Below are 18,188 nucleotides of genomic sequence, written 5' to 3'. Positions count from 1 at the left end.
AAAAATATACATTATTACCGGTGAAAAAAGCCTAGCCTAGTCCTTTGAAGCATGTTATTACTTCAGTGTGGCACCTTAACTGTTTTATTCATCATTAATATCTTTTTTTCTTAAAGCTGCTGTATTACAGCTAGCAGGGAGTTCAACCCAGGAGCTGAAATGTGCACATATCCGGAGAAAAATACCATTTCTGCCTGATTACTCTGATTCATCTTTGAGTGGCAGATTCAGTAACAAGATTAATGTTTGAGGCCCGGGTCAAAGGTTGCAGGAACTGTGCGATGACATACATTCATGGTATGTTTTTAGCTTGACCTTCCTGTATCATCGGTGTGTTCGTCAGTTCCACATATAGAATAAATGCACCGTAGTGTCACTTGTTACCATGCTGGAGACGTGTTACCTTAAAGGAACTCTTCTTCAGGGAGTGCTGCGCAGCCTGTTCAGTCTGAGGGAATGACCTCACTTGACGAGTCTTTGCTTGGGCGTGGAGTTTTAAAGACGCGGGTGTTAGCCAGGCAGGGAGTTTCTGTAAAGGAGTTACATCATGGTAGATGTAGGATGCAGTTTCTGGATTGTGAGCCATGCTAAGGACTGAAAGTCAGGCCGATACTGCATCTGTGCGATGTGAATGTGAATCCATAATCTGAGATATATGCCAGACAAGATGTGGAGCAGTATACGGACTGTTCTGCCCAGAGTAGGCAAAGTCTGTAAATCAGATATTGGAGATTTTCTTTTCTAATTTAAGGACCAAAATCAACCCACGCAGTTGGCTAATGTGGGTGAATTATGGGCCTAGTGATTGTTCAGATTGTTTGAATTTCCTGCCTGTGATGCTCTTTGTTCTCACAGTGCGAAAACACCAAAACTTAGATGGAAATTGTGGGAAAATGTCTGCCACTGAGACTTTGAACTCAACTGTGTCTCAGACTGGACAACAGGACTTAAATGGAAGTTAAGGATGTACCCTTAAAAATGAGCTAAACATTAATAAATCAAGCCTAAAGAAGGATATGCACCAGTGGTAGAAGTCCAGTATCGTGGTGGGTGGGAACATTTATGAGCTGATTATAGAAAAACTCATTATTTCAAAAATCCTAACTATAGATGTATAGTTTTTCCAAAATGTTGATTAAATTTTTCCACCTTGAGTCGTGCCTCTTCGTGAACTTCATGGAAGCGTAATAGTAAACCACCGGAGCACATTTTTAAAGCCTCATTTATGAAGGATCTTTTGACGAGGTTTACAGTTCTCTAGGTGAATGGGGTGCTTTTAATGGCGAACGTGTTTGTGCTTTAATGCCAAAGACTTTTCAGCGTTTGGAAAAGTTGAGCGCGGCTCTCATGATACGGCGGGGTAAAAGAGGTGTTTTCCATACCTTGTTCATTAAGTTTCCTCAGACTGAGTGGGCTCGTCCAGCTGGGTCCGGTGACTAATTCACCTCCTCTCCGCTGCTCTGCTGCTCGGCTGTGTCACAGTGGCCAAGTGTTAACAATATGGCTTTGTGCCTCACACCTGTGGGCAGTGGGACTCTCAGAGAGTAGGAGTGAGGGGCAAAAGAGGACATGCTTTCTTTCTCAGACGCCGGCAACGCGATAGAAAGGCATCACAGTCAAGTCTTTGTGTAAGTAGTGACGGATTAATTCCAGCATACTTCAGTGCTTTTCTTGTACAGACGCATTCGCGGACAGATCCGGGCCGTGCGTAGTGGTAACTTTAATTGGGCAACACTGATTGTGAACACCGCTCGCCGAGCGTCGAAACGTCTGTAAACTCCCCGTGTGCACCACAAACACTCTTCGGAAAGACCTATTTGGGGATAATTAGTTGTGCATGGTTGGAGATGAGTAGCTTGTTAATGTTTTTGCTCTGCAACATTGGCTCCTGTAAGTTGCAACAGAGGTTTGTCGCAGAGGAGAGCACTTAGCAGTGCGCGAACATCCAGCATGTACAGCGCAAATGGTTGCACATCCACACGCACTCACCCAGTTGATCACAGATGCAAACTCCCACTCGTTCCACTTTTGTTGTGTGTTCATGCATTTCATTTTTTTCTTTGAGTCAGCCTTCAACAGTGAGTCACAGAAAATCTGCCTCTGCTTAGCAGTATCATATGTTGAATAGCTTTTGGGCTTGGTTGAACTTTTATACATTGTGATTGTCTTTTGCTTAATTTTCCAGGTTTCCAGGATCCCCTGTGCCTTGATCCCAATCTAAAGCTCTGACACACCTCGTAACGACCTCAGGCGCCGCCGCCGACCCCGGTCAACCCTTCCTCCGGTGCTGTTATCGATATCTCAGAGAGGATGTGAGTGGGAGAAGGACTGAGGATAGGAAATCCAGATAAGTCCGACCAAGAAAGGAACCGGGATCACGTGGCTGCTATGGACTGACGGGTCAACTGATACCAGATCACGCTGGCTTTGCTTGGAAGTGTAAGTGTTTAATTAATCCCTCTGACCACAAACCAGGTCAGTTCTGTTTCAGGGAATCAATCAAAATGTAATCCATTAAATGGGAAATAATCCAATAATTACAGTGTCTCCTTTCTAGATGAGACTAATTGGATTTCAGATAATTTCTCAAGATTGATTCTTTTGGCCTTAACTATGCAGCGCACAGCTAGATCCGGGAGACCGGATTGGGGAGATGGGATAAAGATACAGTAGCAGCGTTCGGGTTCGTGTCTGTTTGAGTGGAAGTGTTGCACTGTGATGTTTTGTGAAGTGCACGACAGATGTGTTCTGAAAGGCAGCCTTGTTGCCTCCCTCACATGTGAAATACAGCAAACTGCATTTGAAGATGTAGCAGAGAGTTACCAGGCTGTGCAGCTTCATCCTCTCCACTGCCTCTGTGTGCTAAAGATGTCTACCATTATGGCTGTTATCTCTGAACCCAGAATCTAGACATTTATCTCCTCCAGCCTCACTCCTCTCTCCCCTCTCCTCTCATCTCATCTCCTCTCTCATCTTTCCTCTCTCCTCTCCGCTGCCACACTTTACTGACATGTGCTTGTGCTCTCGTTCCATCCTTTTCCTTGGCACTTGACGATGGAAGTGGTGGCTGTTTCTGGTTTTTTGCTTTGCCTTTGTTCTTCCTCTCCCTGGAAACGAAAAAAACAAAACAGCAAAACTTTTATCTTTCTGTGTACAAGACATGCCATCTATTCCGTGCCAAGCACAAAATGTGGATCTGTCTTTGAGGCTGTATTGATCTCTGAAGAAACGGAGACATGATTGGATGCAGCTATCTGTTTGATGTATTTTGTTATTGTTTGAGAGACCCCTATAAACACAGCATTCTTCACCTTTCTTGTAAAGCAAATCACTATCCTGCAGTGTAAATGCTAGCCATATTTTTAGCAGTGGTCCTGTTGTTCCAGACAGAAACATACTTCAATAAGAATTATATCTGGCAAATGTGAATGAACGTCATGGATGATAAATAATTTAGAAATCATGCATTTTTCAAGTCAGCAGTGATTTGGATTGCTATATGCTTTGAGCTTCCTGTTTTTAATCAACCTGTAATGTGGGATTGATGCATGGGGATGCAATGGTGCATCATTTGCTAGAGCAGTAGGGATGGCAAAGTGGTCCACTGTGGTCCAGACTGAAATGTGTCACTGAAAGACTATTAGATGGATGTGTTCATGACCCCCAGAGGATGAATCCGCTGACTTCTGCCCATGAGGTTAATGTTTGTCTTTTAGGTGAAATTTCCTGATAGTTATTGGATGGGTCACATTTATGTCCTCCTCAGAATAAATTATAGTAACTTTAGTAACTGGCTTTTTATCTCGCTAAATAAATTCATCCCTGTCAACCTCAACTGTACCTTAGTGCTAATTAAGATAAGACAAGATAAGATAAGACTATTTATCCCATGCCAGGGAATTTCACCTTTTACATGAGCCGAATAAAATAGGAGAGGTAGAAAAACAGAACAAGAACAAAAAAAATGTGTATATATATATATATAAAACATGATCTGCACTGTTTTTTTCTTTACTTTGCAGATTTTAAGACTGCTTTTTAAAAAAAAAATAAAAGTACCATAATAACTGCCAGCTGGTCCGTCACAGAGGCCCTGTGAAGGTATAAACACTTCATCATTGTGTCTTCCATGTTGCGTCCATATGCTTTTAGGGTGAAGATTTAAAGAACGACTGCTGAGCAAGCTACTCACTGACGTTCCTGGCTTTGAGGCTGAAATAGATTGAACACAAACACAGGGCTGCAATTTGTTGTGTTGTATCGAACCAGCGCACTGTGACAACACATATATTAAAAGAACATGAAGTGGGAACACGGCAGCAGATTGTACACTTTTAATATGCACTGTGTGAACCCTGTCGTCACATGATGAGCCTCAGCAGTCAAATACGACAGCGAACTGTGAATTCTCATGAATCTACTCAAATATTTGCCCATGAAAAAAAATCCCCTCATGCCTAACTCTACTTCTTTGCCTTCATTTAGTTTGCTAAATAGTCCCACCCAGTGTACCTCTGGCCCTCTATTCACTGTAGTCCCAGCCCCACGTGTTGATGGTATCAGTTCCTTAGGTACATTACGTATGAAACCCCGCCTGTCTGAAGCCATGTTTGTGAGACTGCCATTGGTGCACGACAGCTCTGAGGTTGAAATGCTCAGACATGGCGTTGACTGCTTATGTTGCTCATGATATGTGTTGTAGGGTATAAAAAACACCACATGGACGTGCTAACAAGGTGAAAACCTGATTTTCTTTAAGAATAGTATAATGTACACCTTTCACCTGGGTCACCTTATTATGTGGCTGGTTGGAAATGGATAATACATCACCTTCCCTGCACAGTTTGCTCTGAATTAATGATAAAGATTGAAAGAAAGAGTGAACTGGCTGCAGATCTGGCACAAGGAAAGGTTTCTGTGGTTGCTGTTTCTATTTCTGATGTCTGTTTTGTTCAAGTCAGTTTTCTGGTTTTCATGTGGGAGCCAAGGTGAGGGAAACGTTGATGCGAAGCAGAACAGATTCATTTCAGGGTGCTCCGAGTCCTGGGATTTGAGAAGATGTACAGTGTATGTTCCTGCTTTTTGTTGCACTTGGGATTTTTCAAGTTTCTATAGCTGTCGAACATTTAATGTACATCATGTGCTATTTTCATCCGGCCTCTGTTCACAAGCACAAAAGCAAAGCGGATCAATGTTGAATAATGCATATTCGTGCACAAAATATTAACGTTACCCTCAAGGTTGAACCAGCATGTGATGCATTCTGAATGTTACCATTGCATCATGCATGGGTGAGATGATTTGCTTCTGCACTCCCAGCTCAAGTGATGCAGTATAATTTAATTCCCTGGGAACATTTATGCCGAGCAGGTGCTGGAGGTTGAAGTCATCACATTGTTGTTAGTATCATTAAACAGACAGAAAAAGCAGGGATCTGGACTGAATGATGCATTAGCTGGTGGGGACGGCAAGGCCAATTATAACAAAGCATTTCTTTCCTTGTTTAAAATGTGTCTCTCCCGCGAAGCCTCTTTCATATGAGGGTCAGATGATGTCATATGCTAATTAAGATATATAAATAGTGTATAGCAAGTGGTATGAGCCATACTGATTTTGTGTCATAATGACAAGTTTCATGAAGATAAATGAAGATTTTTTTTCATTAATTAAATATATGATCGAAATCATCACAGAAATCACTTTTAATGAGGGTTCAGTCACGCTCTGTCCATGATTTCTTCTACTTAGAACAACACTAGAGAACTGAAGATAAGTATTATGTTCATAATAAAGGACTTTTGAGGCCTTGCATGCAGGATGACGCTGAAGACCTTTTTATTTTCATTAAATACTTCGGTTAGCAATACAGCAACACTTTAGTCATAAAGGAAGAAAAACATTTAGTTTATCACTTTGAAGAATATAAAGTGACCTACAATAAGTGCATTCATCCTCTATAAAGTGGCCACACTGTTAATGCTTACAGTACAATGCAATAAGGTATCGACTATTGCCTCCTCTGCTTAGCAAAACAGGTTGTGTTATTAATTCCCTCTGTTGGTCAGACGGCCACACTGCAGCACAGACTGTACCAAGAGATAGATCTCAGTAATTAGATTTTTTTCTTTTTACCAGTTCCTCTGTTTCCCTTCAGCTTCACAGGAAAAATTCAGTCTCAATCAGATAGAATTTTTTCGTCAGTTAAAGCGATAGTGTTTTTGACATATTTTGACATTTCACTTGTGTCCTTCTTTCAATTTCCTGGCCGTGTGCTGTATATACTGGAGCTGCCAGGAGATGACAGATATGCTGTGGCCTGTGCAGTGACCCAGCATGCCTTGCAGCATAGAGCTGTAGGACGGGTCTGAGTGAGTGAATGTGACTTGCCCAGTGGGGTACAGTGGGGAACAGGTGCCGACACTGCCAGCTTGTTAACACTGGAGAGAGAATTGGCTCCTCCAACAGAGTGTGGCACATATGCAACACATAGCCTTTGGCTGCGGGACGTATGTGCAGGCATGCATACATGTGAAGTGTGAAAAGCCAGTGTATGTGTGTGTGTTGGGGTATGTGTGTGTCTGGGAGATTTTATTTGTTTGTCCAGCTATTATTAGTGTGAAAAATAGACACCAGACTGGACTGTGAACATTGAATTAATTAAATAAAAGGAGGTTTTGTTCAGCTGGTGCCATCCTGATTACAAAGTCTGCAAATGTGCATGTGTGCAAATGTGCATGTGGGTGTTGTACTGCAGAGAGAGGCTGTATAATGTGCAAAACACAGAGCACCTAATTTGTTGTCCAATGATAGTTTATAAGTTTCGACAGGAATTTAGTTTTGAGCACATTGTTAGAGCGTTATTATGTTGGTCCGTTTTCTAAAAAGCTCTGGGAGATATAGTTATATGAAACCCCCTAGTGCTATGTGCATGTAATTCTCTCAAAGATCACAAATTAGGCCCCTAGATGACCCATTTCTAGAAGAACTAAATTGACACAATGAATTATTCCATTCAGTCTTGTGGCCTCTATAACGAGAAGGGGACTTGGAACAGAGGATAAATTAGGACACTCATTTCTTGCTTCTCTCATTTATTCCATCAAAGCCATTTAGGCAGATTTGCCCCGTTTGCCCAATTTATTCTGTGATTTCTTACCCTCTTATTTGCAGGACGGGGGTGGGGGGGAGAAAAGAGGAAATGGATGTGAGTTTGGAGAAATTGGCTGCTACATTTTTGAGATAATAAGACACAAGGATAATGTGTCAGAATCGATTTAATTCTGGTGTAGTTGTGAGGAGCTTGACGTATCCCTTTCCTTTTGGAAAGACACTCACGGAGCTCTGCCCCAAATAAATCACTAGCAGCTTCCAGCAATAACGTGAAAGGGAACATTGAGAATGTAGAATAAAATGATGGTTCGCTGCAGAGGGACGGAAAGAGAGAGAGAGGGAGTGATGGAGGGAGAAAAAAAGGGAGACGCTGCAGCAAAAGGAAAACAACACCATCTGGCCCTCTTCAAAAAGCCAACAATATAACCTATATACATATGCTAATTTTCACACAGCACTCTGAGCCTGTTTATCAATGTTACAGTTGCCCTGAAATCATAGTTCTGGCCATTTTACTGCATTTTAAAACAGCAACTACATTGAGGAACAGTGTGCGTGTCTTATTGTCACGGTGCATGATGCTTTGCCAGGCTGCACAGTGCTGCACATCAAAGACAACACAGCAAAATGAAATGGCTTCTAACAAATACTACGCTGAGCTCAACTCCACTGTCAAATCCACAGGGTCCACAGGGGGATACGGTTACTGTCACCTGTGGGTTAAAGCCTCCTCTCTCGTTTGATGTCTGAATATCGGGTTTTTGATATGCTGCTGCTCTTTCAAGTCTGCCTGACAGGACAAGACTGCAAGCAGATTTCCCATAAGGACTTTAACTGCTCAGCGGAGAGACAGACATGGCTCTCAAGCCTCATCAAAGCTGAGCTCTCCTCTCTGGCCTCGCTGTGCTTCTCCAGGCTGCAGATGCGTTTCCTATTGATTTGGCGCCTTCTAGTGGAGGTTGTGAAGGATTACAGGGGTCCATCTGTTTTTCTATTTTAAGTGGCTGTTTTGTTTTTTTATCCACAGTGACAATGGTGTTGTTTCTGATTGGGATCTCTATTGCTGTGAATAATTCATCTCATGAGAACCAAACTGCAGGTAATTTATGCAATTATACTGCCTATAGCTAGCATCAGATTTTAAAGGGCGACTGTGTAACTAATTAAATCTTTTTTTCTGCATACAGATGAAAAGTTTAATTTATTAGAATTAAATCACACAATTACTCACTTTCATATGCTCAGTACCTTATGAAACAATAGCTAATTTTAGCTAATTAACAAGCTAGTTAACAAGCTTTAGACAGATACTGCTATGCAACTGATGTTATTAAGTCAGTTTGCTGACTTCATGACTTTTATTATTAACCATTATCCTTTAGCCGTCACCATTCAGCAAAACATAGTCTTGCATTAAAGAACAGTTTGGAATTGAAAATAGCATTTTTCTTTCTTGCAAAGAGCGAGATTGATACGACTGTCATATCTGCCGATTATAGCTTTAGCTTAGCTTAGCAGAAAGACTGGAAACAAGTCAAAAAATAAAACAATCTGCCTACATGCACATCTAAATCCCGCTAATTAACACAGTATGTGTTGTTTGTTGTGAAGATGAACCAAACAAGATATAATGTGTTAATTAATGCGCTTTGGAAGCGCTGGTAGGCAGATTTTCTACCTTTGGACGGAGCCAAACTAGCTGCTTCCTCCTGTTTCCAGCCTTTGTGTGCAACAAAGCTAAACAGCTCCTGGCTGGAGCTGCATATTTAATGGACAGATGGTCAAGAAAAAAAAAACAAGAATACTATAATAATATTTCCCAACATGTCAAACTGTTCCTTTGAATGTCATATATCAATTTGTCTGAATCTATTTTATCTATCTGTGTGTTCTATCCAGAAAACCCCACCCATCAGGGTGCGCACGTGCTGCCCTCGACGCTGGTCATATCCCTGCTTCTTATCATCGTCGTGCTGCTGACGATCTACTGTCTAAGGTGAATAAACCTGCACAGTTTACTCTGTTTGCCCGTCTTTGACCGCTTCCTGTTTTGTCCCTCTCTTCCTTTTAGCGTGTGTGTGAGCATGAGAGTGAGTGTGTCGGGCTGGGGCATCGGGCTGGGGGTGGTTTGGAAACAGCCGGTGAGCAGTGGCTTGTGGGTAAACAGCTGCACCTCAAGTAAGACAGCAAACAAAAACAGCCAGGTCAGGTCAGGCCGCAGACACTCATTCAGAGGCCAAGCCGACGACGGCATGAGGAGGAACAGCTTCGCCTCTCTGAGATGGTTGATATTGGTTTTGGTATTTGTTGTTTGCCTACTTTATGTGCTTAACCGCCCTCTTCTGGAGAAATCGGGGGCGCATTCTTTAATACAGATATCTGCCCTTTATCTTCTCTGATGGTTTTGCTCTCTCTACTTCTTCCTCTGTCATTACTATAGGTTCAAAAACCACAGGAAAGCTCTAGTTACCTCGGTGGATAAAAAGATCCCAAATGGCTTCATGGAGGAACAAGGTACTGTTGTGCTGTACTCAATATAACCGCCAGTGCATGAAAATATAATTCAGCCTTTTACTTTTTATTCCTTTTTTATTTTAATTGTAGGTTTATGGTCTTTATAGACTGGGAAAGTTTCACGATCTGAAGTCCAGTGTATCTGGAAAGGTCTTCGAAGGCTCTTAGCTTTCCTAGCACGTAGGGAGCCATATAAACTTTCACTTCAAGTAAAAAATAAATAAATAAAGGGAAAGGCCAAATTCTGAGTTAAGACAGTTCCGTGCAGCAGCAGCATGTTTATGACTCAAGAAATCATTTCTGTCATGTACCCACAAAAGCAGGAAATCTTAATGGCCATCAGGCTTGTTTTTGCAGGTGCTATGAGGGCTTCTAATGCTCCCTATTGGGAAACGTTAGCAGTCTGACCGCCATATATTCCTTTAAACACAGGAGAGCAGACAGTGGTCCTCCTCCCCAGATCTCCCTCGCCGTCCAAGAGGTACTTCCCCATCCCTCTGGACTCGCTGGAGGAGGAGTACCGGATACGCTCCGCAGACGACGGCAAGCTCTTCAGAGAGGAGTTCAATGTAAGCTTGAGTTTGTGCGGCATGGTCTGTGCAGTGCAGTCTGTACCGGAGTCAAGATCTTTGTCCTGCATGCATAGAAGCAGTGCAAAGGACAGTAATAAAATGTTATGCTAGTAGGCTGCATGTCCGCGGCTTTATTTTTATCTCATGAGGATTGGCTTCTTCCTTTATAGTCGCTGCCGTGTTACTACCACCACGGGTCCTTTGAGGAGGCGAGCAGAGAGCACAACAGAGAGAAAAACAGATACCCCAACATTTTACCATGTGAGTGAGGATCTATAGTCTGCGGCAGGCAATATTAATGTAACCTTTAGTTTTATTGATCACTAAATCCTAAGGAAAGTTGATGCAGGCAGATGGCCTTTTTTCTTCCTCTCTTCCGCAGATGATCATTCAAGAGTGATGTTAAGTCATCTTGATGGACATCTATGTTCAGACTACATAAATGCATCGTACATCGACGTGAGTCTTCCTTATAAATCAGCTTTTAATGCAGCTGGCAAATTATCATTAATGCTTTTTTCTTCACACAGGGTTTTAAAGAGAAGAGCAAATTCATTGCAGCACAAGGTAAATCCACATTTTAGCCTGGTTTAGAATTTAATTTAGAACTTGCACATAAAAGTTCTGACCATTTGTAGCATATTTTTTCTAATTTTCTTGATTTTGCTGCAGGCCCAAAGCTCGAGACAGTGGCTGACTTCTGGCGGATGATTTGGGAACAGAAAACAGCGACTATAGTAATGCTGACGAATCTGAAAGAAAGGAAGGAGGTTTGTCTGCGAGTCTTCTCCCCCTGAGCTGCATTCTTCTAATGCTACCAAGCAGAGCGTGTTACAGCGTGAACTTATACAATCTATATGCCTCCAGTGCACCATTAGTGAAACCCTTTTGTATTCTCATGACCCAAAGTCATGGGCATAATTTATTTGACCCCTTTCCCAACTTCGAATCTATACAAAGTGTCACCCAGCAGATTACTTAGCATTGCATTAAATTTCGCCTCAAAGGGATGATCAATTGAGAGCTCAACAGCAGGTTTGATAGGGCAGAATGGCGGCATTGGGGATCAATGACGGAATAATTGTTGATAAGATCCTGAGAGGCTTCATGATAATTAGTCTGAGAATCTAGTTAATGAGTTGAAACGTCACGGTGAAGATCTTATTGACTGACTGAGTCGCGCAAAGTCCCTGTGATTGCCTGTGAATTGGATTGTGAAATACACACGTCAAATACACGTTTCTATCCGGCACACGTGCGATACACACCATAGATGCTGCTCTACAACCATCTGATATGCGAGTTGCAATGCTGTGTGTTTTTTTTTACAGACCTAAATGTGTCTTCCAGTTCAAAGAGAATAACCTCTTTATTGCTGCGACTCTATTACCAGGACAAATGTTTTCAGTATTGGCCAGAAAAAGGCTGCTGGATGTACGGGAACGTCAGGGTGGCAATGGAGGACTTCACCGTCCTGGTGGACTACACCATTAGGAAATTTTGTGTTCAATATGTAAGTAAAAATATGTGGATGTACATATCAGAATATTAATGACACTCATGCATTTTTAAAGCTAATTATCAAGTGTTTATCATTTTTAAACACACAACAGCGTCCCCTATGGCGCAGCGCAGAGTTTGACTTACCTCACTGCACATTCATTATAATTAAATTAAAATTGTACTGCGCAGTAGGAGCACGGACAACATTTATCCAAAAAATGACCTAACATTGAGATAAATGTTGCTTTTATTCAGTCAAACGCATGTTCTGAAGATAATAGCAGTTGTGGTAATAACAGTTCTTAATATAGTTCTTAATTGCTGTAAAAATCTATAATCATAATAGCTGGATGCTTATTAAAAATTAAAGACGAGACAAAGCTGCATTGAGATGGTGTAAAAAAGCAATGTTTCCCATGGGGAAATTGAAACATTTTAGTAAACTGTAAGAGGATACACAATATAATAAATAAATGAAAGCACATTAAAGAATATTAAAGGATATGTAATGAACAGAGTCAAATTATCAATATGTAGGTGTGTTCAACATGCAGTCAATACTGCACAGATCTTCAAAACTCATCTTTAGAAGTTCATACAGCACCTATATTTCTTTTCCTGTGTTTCTGACTACCACGCTCCAGCTCAGTGTACTGCAAAGCCTTCAGATTGCAAAATTCACTTTGTTCCCTGTGCATTTGAAGCCAGAGACGTGCAGATATCCTCTCCGACTCTGAAAACTGTGACTGTGCTCCAGCGCTGCCTTACGAGGCGGCTGCTTTTTCGCATTCAGCTCTCTGAACACAGAGCAGCCGAGTGTTCGAGAGAATGAAATGACGTCCTCCTGAGAGGGCATTCGGGAGATATGAGAGCGAGGCAAAGGAAAGCCAGTACACATGTTTGATAATTAGATTCTGTCGCAAAGTGGCGAAAAAAATACAAATTGTTCAGTTAATTTGAGGTTACTTCTCCTGCAGGTTTTTAGTTGATGCCGTTCGTATGAATAATAGACAGCAAGTCAACTGACGTGTTGTTCAGGCCCAGGTTGAAACTTTGTGTCTGTGCTTCACAGCAGGGCAGCGACGGTCCCCGAGCTCCCCGGCTGGTCACCCAGCTCCACTTCACCAGCTGGCCAGACTTCGGGGTGCCGTTCTCACCCATCGGCATGCTGAAGTTCCTCAAGAAGGTCAAGGCTGTCAATCCATCCTATGCTGGACCCATTGTTGTGCACTGCAGGTAAATGTGTCATATAAAGGAAGCCAGAAGAGGGCATCTAAGAGAAGCCACAGATACAGAGTGATTCAGTTCATTATTAAGGAGGAGAAAACACTTGTGTATGTCAGGAGCACAAAGATTTCCTGGTTTTCATGGAATAAGGTTAGAGGTGAACGTCGTTGTAAGTAGAATCAGTGAATGATATGTGCGCGTGTTTGTCTGGCCGATGAGCGTAAAGCCTCACCAGAGAAATCTGCAGCCGATTGTAGCAACTGCTGCAACAGGTGCTCGGGGAGAGGGACTGCTGTACTTGAATGGGGCCCATTGATGAGGCTTCAACGCCCCGCTGTGGAATCCCAGCTCTGAGCTCCCAGAGGTGCCGTCTGCTGAAATGACCCTCGTAAATCTATTAGGAGTGTGTTTGGGCTTCAGAGGTGGAGCACTTTTACACATGCTTGGGGATGTCCACGATTGACGTCTATGTTAAGAATAGTGGGATTACTCTTGTTCTGTGTTATGGGAGAAAAAAACGAATGCTCTTCTATTGCGTTCCTCTGTTTGTGCTATAATAGATGCAGTGTCCTGTAAGGTTCTTATCTGATGCATTTTCTTTCGTAGCTTGGCTCTTTGTTAAAGACAAGACCTTGTGGCTTCCTGTTTTCCACAGCGCCGGGGTGGGGAGGACTGGGACGTTCATTGTCATTGACAGCATGATCGACATGATGCACATGGAACAGAGAGTGGATGTCTTTGGCTTCGTGAGCAGGATACGAGAACAGCGCTGTCAGCTCATCCAGACAGATGTAAGTGCTGACCCTTTCCGACCTGTTGTACCTTGGACTGACAGCTCGACTCGCTCGCTCTTGTCGCGGCACAAACAAGCCGAGGACGCGGGAAACAGCCGTGCCTGTGATGCGAAAATAGCGGGGAATAGTTTGGCAAACTAAAGCAGCTTCTTCTGCCTCTTCGTCTCCTTCACTTCCTCTGTCTTTCCTCCTCAGATGCAGTACTCCTTCATCTACCAAGCGCTGCTGGAGTACTATCTGTATGGAGACACGGAGCTAGATGTGTGCTCTCTGGAGGGCCATCTGCAGAGGCTTCACAACACCAGGGCTCCCCACGACAGGATGGGCCTGGAGGAGGAGTTCAGGGTAGGAAGAAAGAAGCTCACTCTTAAACATTTCAGTCAGTAATGAATCGTCCCCATCACCCTGTGCCCTGCATCGCTATATTTTCATGGAAAACTTGCCCAGGGTGCCACTCCTGGCAGTAGTAACATAAATAACAATGCTTTGAATCAACTAAAACTTTATAAGGCACCACCATCTGCCACACAGAATTTACTGTAGCTTGCTGGAAATTTCTCATTTTTGCTGCAAAGAGTCCCTCACAGTTCCCAACACACTGAATGGAATTATTCCCTATTGCCTCTTCTTCTTCTTCTTCTTCTTCTTCTTCTTCTTCTTCTTCTTCTTCTTCTTCTTCTTCTTCTTCTTCTTCTTCTTCTTCTTCTTCTTCTTCTTCTTCTTCTTCTTCTTCTTCTTCTTCTTCTTCTTCTTCTTCTTCTTCTTCTCTGCTAATAAGAAATGCTTTTATCCGACTTGCATTTAAAAAAAACAAACCCCCCGACCTCAGCGTCACCAGATTTTAAAAAAAAACACCTTTTATTAGCATTGCACCGCCCTGCGCTGATGAAAACAAACGTCCTGATCAGTGCGCTCGTGTTTTCTCCCGTCAGAAGCTGACCAACGTTCGCATAATGAAGGAGAACATGAGAACTGGAAACCTCCCTGCCAACATGAAGAAGAACCGTGTGCTTCAGATCATTCCGTGTAAGGACTACTCTGATGCTCCCGACAGTTCCATAATACATCACATCCGAGTAACATCAAAGTATCACACTGCTGGTGATTTTATAGATAGCCGTACACAGATGTCTGGATAATCAGTGCATGTCTGTGTGATCAGTGACATTTGAATAGGGCTTGTATCTTAACTTAAAGTTGGGAGCAGAGCGGGAATGGAAAGCCTGGGTACAACTTTTTACAGTGAAAACTGATCCCGGCTCTGGCGTGTTTGGCCTCAATAACACAGCTAAAGTTTTACTTAGCTGTTTTTCCTTCCATCAGCCTCTTCAAACTTTTATTTTATTAGGAACCACTTGCGGAAAGTTTCATTTTTCCTTTTTTCTTCCGCAGATGATTTCAACCGAGTAATGCTCTCAGTGAAAAGAGGACAGGAGTTCACCGACTACATCAATGCCTCCTTTATTGATGTAAGCACTCCCTCATGACCTACTGTATGGATTTCCCATAGAAGTATATATAAAGCTCATTGTTTCCTTTACAAACAATGCAAAATATTATGTTTGCTGCACTCTCAAGTGTTGTTTACCGGATGATCTGCCCTCCAGGGCTACAGGCAGAAGGACTATTTTATCGCAACCCAGGGCCCCCTGTCTCACACAGTGGAGGACTTCTGGAGGATGGTGTGGGAGTGGAGGTGTCATTCAATCGTTATGCTCACCGAACTCAAAGAGAGGGAGCAGGTACAGTATGGTGCTCTTGCAAAAGTACATGCTGAAAAGTGCAGTTGCACATTCAAACCGTCTTTTCCATTCCGTTATGTCATTGTCTTATTTTTTTCTGTCAGTCTGTGTATGTATTTAATAGTTTTATATTGTTTTTGTGGTGCACACTTATAATATAAAAGCAAAAAAACGGATATAAATCAGTCAAATGTGGCCTAATTGTATTTCCATCTGACCTTTCCTACCAGGAAAAGTGTTTCCAGTATTGGCCATCAGAGGGCAGTGTGACATTTGGAGATTATGCTGTTGAGCTGACTGGAGATACGCTGTGTGAAACCTTCACTCTCAAAGACATGGTGCTCACCTACAGACCAGTGCGTGATGTTTTATATGCCAGCTAAAACCAGCAAAATTTAAAAATGAATATATTTGCCTCCCTGTTTTGTTAATGCTGTCTTTGCAGATTCAAAGTTTGGGGAATTTAATTAAACCTCCCATTTTTAGCTGCATGAAAATAACAGAGTAAGCGCTCCATCCCACCAGGAGAAGCAGTCACAACACGTCCGACACTTCCACTTCCACGGATGGCCTGAGATCGGGATACCAGCCGAGGGAAGAGGAATGATTGACATTATTGCCGCTGTGCAGAGGCAGCAGCAGCAGTCGGGAAACCGTCCCATAATTGTGCACTGCAGGTGAGGAATTTCGGTTTGACAATTCTGCGGCATGATGTGCATCTTCAGGAATTATATGCAGCGATGTTTTTGTCCACTCAAGCTTTTAATACAACCCCTTTCATTTGCACTGCGCTTTTATTACCCGATCACCTGAACCTCTCAGAGTGATATTTAAAGCAATTTCAGTTTTACGGATACATTTTTCTTACGTCTGTTACAATAAATTCTACATTTTGCCTCAGTAGACCTGGTGTTCTATGCCTAAACCACTTATGTGATCCCTTATAAAGACTTAGCTGTGAAAGCTTTGATCAGAACCTAGCTTCAGGTGAAGTGATTCTAAAGCAGCATGCCCCTGTGGGATTGATCCAATCCACTGATTCACAGTCAATTAAAACCTCTCAAAGTGAAATCTCCTCAGACTCCCACTATGATTAATCTGATAAGATGAGCTAACGACAGGAAATGGTGTCATCACTCTCTTCTATTCCTTCATCACCACTTGTCTAAGAAGGGCTTTTTAAAGCTTTTTCTCTGCCCCTGGGAAATGGGGCTAACCCGCTGCAATCCCCAACGTCTCTCTACACTTCTCTTCCGAATCGCACATCGCTCTCGTGCTCGCTCGCCGTCTCTCCCTCTCTGTCTTTCTCTCTCCAACCCACCATCACTGTAAACATTGACTCAGTCAAACACTGAGCTTCCTAACTGATTGGTGTTAGCGTTTGGATTAGCCTCTCTTTAAGTGAGGATGATTATTAGCACTATTACACAAAGGTCACCTTTTCTCTTGCAAACTTTTTCAGTTAAATGGAAAAAGGATGTGCTGCTGAGATTACAAGACTTCCATTGCAGCATTATTGTTAAGAAATAGAGAAGAATTTGAAATTCTCTTGGTCTGCTTCTGAGCCACAACTGCAGCTTTGTGCAGAATCCCCCCATTTTCGAATGCAGTCTGGCGTTTGCACTGCGTGATGTGGTCGCTCATAGGTCCGTCCTTCATGTTTCAGTGCTGGCGCGGGTCGGACCGGCACCTTCATCGCCCTCAGTAACATTCTGGAGAGGGTGAAAGCTGAAGGCCTCCTGGACGTTTTTCAGACAGTCAAGAGTTTACGCATGCAGAGGCCACACATGGTTCAGACCGTGGTAGGTGGAAAACGCGATAACATCAAACCCGCTGTGCAGAAACTGTCAGCTTGTTCACGTTTGTGTTGTTTGGAACCATTTCTGCACATATATGCATAGTAACACTTTTCCTTTTGCTTTTCCTTCCAGGAGCAATACGACTTCTGCTACAGAGTGGTTCAGGATTTTGTTGACATCTTCTCTGACTATGCCAATTTTAAATAATGCCTGTCAGATACTGTTCTCTATACTTCCGGCAAATTATCTAATGCATTTTTTTTCTGAATGTTATTTTCTAAAGCAAGCTCTTTTTACATTTTGCACTTGATTACAGATCGAAGAAAAACATGTAACATACCATAATATAGTTGAGAACATCTGAGCTCAAGGAGAGTCTGTCTCTTTCAGGAATGCTCGATCTTTAAGTTTCCCAATGTAAAATATAGAAATTATACTGGTTTACTCAATGAGTTGGCTGAATTCTTGCATATGTAAAAAAAATATGAGATTTACGTTGCTTAAATGCAACATTGTGAGGGTTAATAAATTGTTTAAGAGGAAATATTCCTGTATATTCCAACTTTACCTGTATAAATAGTGTAAATATATACATATATTGCAGTATGTATTACTCACTACCTGAAGTGCATCACTAACATTTCGTAGAGTACATGCATTCTTTTATTTCCACTTTATTTTGTTACTGACCACAATGCCTTTGCGTTCCGGTAGTCTTGTATTTTATGCAGCCCACTCAACATGTTTGATCGCCATGAGGAGAATAAATTGTTTGTATGATAAGTAGGCTAAACTGATTAATGCTTGTGCTAAAATGATGTCCTGTCTGACATGTGTTAATAATATTTATGATCTACTTTCTAGCTCAAACAAAAGCATAAAACACACTAGACACATAAGACACATTTCATTCTAAAAGACGCTGCA

The 18,188-nt window shown here is 42.2% G+C and overlaps 1 protein-coding gene across 3 annotated transcripts; it reads left to right on the top strand.

Moving 5' to 3' along the window:
• The first annotated feature begins 8,142 nt into the window (after nt 1–8,142).
• Nucleotides 8,143–17,530, top strand: LOC121614380 (receptor-type tyrosine-protein phosphatase epsilon-like). 3 transcript variants are annotated; one of them, XM_041948221.1, is made up of 19 exons: nt 8,143–8,209; nt 9,010–9,106; nt 9,551–9,624; nt 10,060–10,193; nt 10,367–10,457; nt 10,579–10,655; nt 10,727–10,763; nt 10,869–10,966; nt 11,590–11,709; nt 12,772–12,935; nt 13,582–13,717; nt 13,916–14,065; nt 14,653–14,746; nt 15,113–15,189; nt 15,328–15,462; nt 15,693–15,818; nt 15,988–16,139; nt 17,129–17,264; nt 17,394–17,530. In XM_041948221.1, the coding sequence occupies exons 1-19, from the start codon at nt 8,143–8,145 to the stop codon at nt 17,466–17,468; spliced, it is 2,040 nt and encodes a 679-aa protein (XP_041804155.1). In that variant the 3' UTR covers nt 17,469–17,530. The 3 variants fall into 3 exon arrangements, with proteins under 3 accessions (XP_041804155.1, XP_041804154.1, XP_041804156.1); XM_041948220.1 differs by having other exon boundaries at nt 10,057–10,193; XM_041948222.1 differs by lacking the exons at nt 8,143–8,209; nt 9,010–9,106 and adding an exon at nt 9,363–9,394 and having other exon boundaries at nt 10,057–10,193.
• Nucleotides 17,531–18,188: the final 658 nt, after the last annotated feature.

This window comes from Chelmon rostratus, chromosome 11 (genome assembly GCF_017976325.1).
Source record: "Chelmon rostratus isolate fCheRos1 chromosome 11, fCheRos1.pri, whole genome shotgun sequence".
Classification (NCBI taxonomy): Eukaryota; Metazoa; Chordata; class Actinopteri; order Chaetodontiformes; family Chaetodontidae; genus Chelmon; species Chelmon rostratus.
This window is presented reverse-complemented; position numbering and strand designations above follow the sequence as displayed.